Source organism: Emiliania huxleyi (assembly GCF_000372725.1).
Source record: "Emiliania huxleyi CCMP1516 chromosome Unknown EMIHUscaffold_14, whole genome shotgun sequence".
Taxonomy (NCBI): Eukaryota; Haptophyta; order Isochrysidales; family Noelaerhabdaceae; genus Emiliania; species Emiliania huxleyi.
In genome coordinates, this window is record NW_005201192.1 from 1085957 (window position 1) to 1089462 (window position 3506).

A 3506-nucleotide genomic window follows, 5' to 3' on the forward strand; every position below is an offset into this window, starting at 1 on the left:
GTGTGCGGCACGCGCGTGACCGTGAGCTCCCTCGCCATCGCGTGCGAGGTCCGCACGATCCTGACGTCGCAGTGCGCCGCGTACCTAGATACGCAACTGGTGTCCACTGTACCACCTTGAGTCATTTCAGATGTGATTTCGCGCCGTTGCGCGGGGACCGTGCAACGCAATGTCCGCCGGTGAAGGGGGGATCGGCAGAGCGGGGTGCAGCGGGGGAGTGGGGCGCGGCAAGGGCAGCCTCTGTGTCGGGCTCGGAGTCGAGCCCGCCGCAGACGGAGGACTGGCGCGAGACTTGGCGCGAGCACCTGCTCACAGCTGCAGGCGTGAAGATACGCCGTTCACACTCACAGCTCGGCGGACCCGTCGGCGCGAGCACAGCGCTGCGAAGGCTTCGGCTTGAGGCCGGGCTGGAGCAACGCACTCAGATCTCGGCCAGATCTCGGCCAGATCTCGGCCAGATCTCGGCCAGATCTCGGCTGGATCTCGGCTGGATCTCGTCCTGTCCGCGGGCGCGGCTGCCGAGGCGACTGTCCGCTCCGTGCGGAAGGTACCGTCGCTGCGGCCACTGACGTCCTTGAGGAGGTTGGGCAGCTGCCTAAGGTGAGGCAAGGGAAACGTCTCCACACACACAAGGGGGGGCGACCCTCGCATCTCCACGCCCGGGACGCGGGCAGGAGCTGGCACGGCATTCAAAGTGCAAGCACCGGCCCGGTGCCGTGGGTGAGCAACCTGCAACCCACTCCCTCCCTCCCAGACTGCGGGTTGTGCGGCAGCTGCCTGCGCTGAGCCTCATCGAGCTCTGCCGCCGGCGCCCAGTCGCGGACTGCGGCGAGGGAGTAGCTCGCGCCCTCGAGAGGCTGGCTGGCCAGCGCCTCCTTGACGGCGGGCTCCTGTTCACAGGCTGCACCCGTGAAGGGACGCCGTTCACAGGCTGGCTGGCCAGCGCCTCCTCGACGGCGGGCTCCTGTTCACAGGCTGCACCCGTGAAGGGACGCCGTTCACAGGCTGGCTGGCCAGCGCCTCCTCGACGGCGGGCACCTCGAACCAGTACGGCAGCGTCTCCACCGCGCCGGTGTGCAGCGCCGCGCACCCCGTCAGGTACTTCGAGAACTTGGCCATCGGGAGGAGCAGCTCCGACGCGAGCAGCTCCTGTTCAGGACGCCCTCTTCACTGAGTGGGCGCTTGCTCCCTCCTCGGGGACGTCACGCTGCCCTCTCGCGAGCGGCTCCTCCACCCACGCTGGAGCCTCGGCCTGCAGCTTGACCTGAGGTAAGGCGCAAGGACCAAGGTCAGGTACGCTTCTCCACGCGCACGAGGTGGTGGGGCGAGGGCCAAGATAGCCTTTGCGACTCCACGTCTAGACGACGGGAGCGGGCACGGCATTCAGAGTGCGAGGCCCAGTGCGTGTGGGTGAGCGGTGTGTGTGTGTGTGTGTGTGTGTGTGTGTGTGTGTGTGTGTGTGTGTGTGTGTGTGTGTGTGTGTGCGTGTGAGTGTGTGTGTGTGTGTGTGTGTGTGTGTGTGTGTGTGTGTGTGTGTGTGTGTGTGTGCGTGCGTGTGTGTGTGTGCGTGTGTGTGTGTGTGTGTGTGTGTGTGTGTGTGTGTGTGTGTGTGTGTGCGTGCGTGTGTGTGTGTGTGTGTGTGCGTGTGTGTGTGTGTGTGTGTGTGTGTGTGTGTGTGTGTGTGTGTGTGTGTGTGTGTGTGTGTGTGTGTGTGTGTGTGTGCCGTTGCGGCTAACTTCGAAATGTGCACCTGGGATGGCTGCGCTCCCTTTGTGCTGGCTGGCTGGTACACCCTGCGGCGGCGCGGCCGGTTGAGAGGTTTTCTTTTTGTGAGAGAAAAGCCTTGGGGTGGGAACCTCTGAGAAGGTGCAGGCGTGCGAGGGCGCTATCTGCGTCGTGCGGGGCTGCTGGCTGGGCGCTCTTGTGTTGTAAGGCTGCTGTTTTCTCAGGGCGCGGGGGGTCGCGCAGTGCGTGAGCCGCGCGGGCGTGTGTGAGTGTATTAGCTTTCCAGTTGATCCTTATCGGACTGGTGAGTTCCCTCTCGCTGTCAGTGTGACGTCCAGGCAGTCATTGGCAGCGGTGCTACACACCCTACGCCTTCATTCGTTTTCTCCAAGTAGGAAAGAAATTTTGTGTCTCGTCATCATGTTTTTCTTTTTTTGCTTATGGCAGTAAAAAGAAACGGAACTGTGTGCGACAGGCGCGGGCTCGGTCGATATCCAATACTTCGACTCACATGTTCACTGCTGCGGTGTGTGCCCGGGAAGGCGCAGCGGCGGGATGGATTGAGAAGGTCTCAGAGAGACTGCAGGCGTGCAGAGGCGCGCGTTGCAGTGTCTCTGATTGGGCTGCTGGCGGTGTGAGCGCGAGACGGCGTGGTGAGGCGAGGGGCAGGCTGTTGTTGCGGGGTGCGGGCAGCATCGTCGAGCGCAGTGCGTGTGGTGCTGTATGCTGTGTGTGCAGGCAGGCTGGCAGTCTGTGCTGTAGACCGGAACGGATGAGCGCGCGCGCGCGCGCGCGCGCGCGTGCGGGCGTGCGTGCGCGGCTTGCGCGGTGCAGGACCTGCGTCGTACTCGCGGCGCGTCCTGGTACTGCCGCTTGTGAGATGCCAGAAGCAGTGTGCAGAGCCTGCACAGGGCGCAAAAAGGCGAGGTAGTGCTGGTGAGGTGTGCTGCGGTGCGCGCGTCGCGGCGTGAGTGGACGAGCGGCTGGCTCTGGTAGTGCGAGGGGCGCGCAGCTGGTGCGGGCGGCGCGGGACGGCCATGGGGCGCCAGCACAGGGCAGACGCACATGGCACAGCTCTGAAATGGCGCTGCGCGTGTTTGCGTGCGCGCGGGGACGTACGCGCAGTTTTCACGCGGTGTGCGTGGAGAAGGGCATGAGGCTTGAGGGGCGCCGGCCGCGCGCGGCTCGGCGTGTGCGAGTGCGTGGTTCGTGTGGTTCGGTGCCCGAAGGCGACTGACCAGTCTTGCTGCCATCGCGGAACGAAGGCTTTAGAAGAAAGGTGACCCCCCCCCCACGAGGCAATGTTCGTCCCTGGCTCGCTTCCCCCCCAACCCCCAGTTCTATCCCCCAGTTCCAGCCCCCTCCAATCCCCAGTGTCGCCACGTACCTGCGCAGAAACCCGTATGCGCTGTGATCGGTTCCCGATCCATCCCGCTCGCCGTGCCGCATGAGAGCTACATGGAGAAGCCGGACGTCTTGGCGTGCCGCCGATCGCTGTCGGTGAAGCTGTTCGGCGCCTATAAACGGTGAAGCCTCCAGCGTGAGGGGCTGCAGAGGGGAGCAGAGGGGCGCAGAGGGGAGCAGAGGGGAGTGGCCGGGGGAGGCTCCCAATGCAATCTCGACTCGGGCAATCTCGGGTAATCTCGGGGAGTCCAAAGTCATCTCGCACCTTCCACTCGGCCGCATCGGACGGCGGCGCCGCCTGGGCTTGCTTCTTCCCGCCGCCCCCGCAGAGGACGCGGCGCAGCACCTAGAAACAGAAGTCTCCGCCGCGTCGACTC

At 64.7% G+C, this 3506-nt stretch overlaps 1 protein-coding gene across 1 annotated transcript in view; it reads right to left on the reverse strand.

Moving 5' to 3' along the window:
• The window catches only part of EMIHUDRAFT_201753 (hypothetical protein), a gene marked incomplete at both ends in the record, with an annotated part of 4333 nt that extends 1541 nt beyond the window's left edge, over window positions 1-2792 (reverse strand). The window contains 5 exons of the mRNA XM_005787951.1: window positions 552-595; window positions 730-890; window positions 982-1149; window positions 1235-1264; window positions 2778-2792. Coding sequence (XP_005788008.1) covers window positions 552-595; window positions 730-890; window positions 982-1149; window positions 1235-1264; window positions 2778-2792 — 418 coding nt within the window. The remainder of the gene's footprint in view (window positions 1-551; window positions 596-729; window positions 891-981; window positions 1150-1234; window positions 1265-2777) is intronic.
• Window positions 2793-3506: the final 714 nt, after the last annotated feature.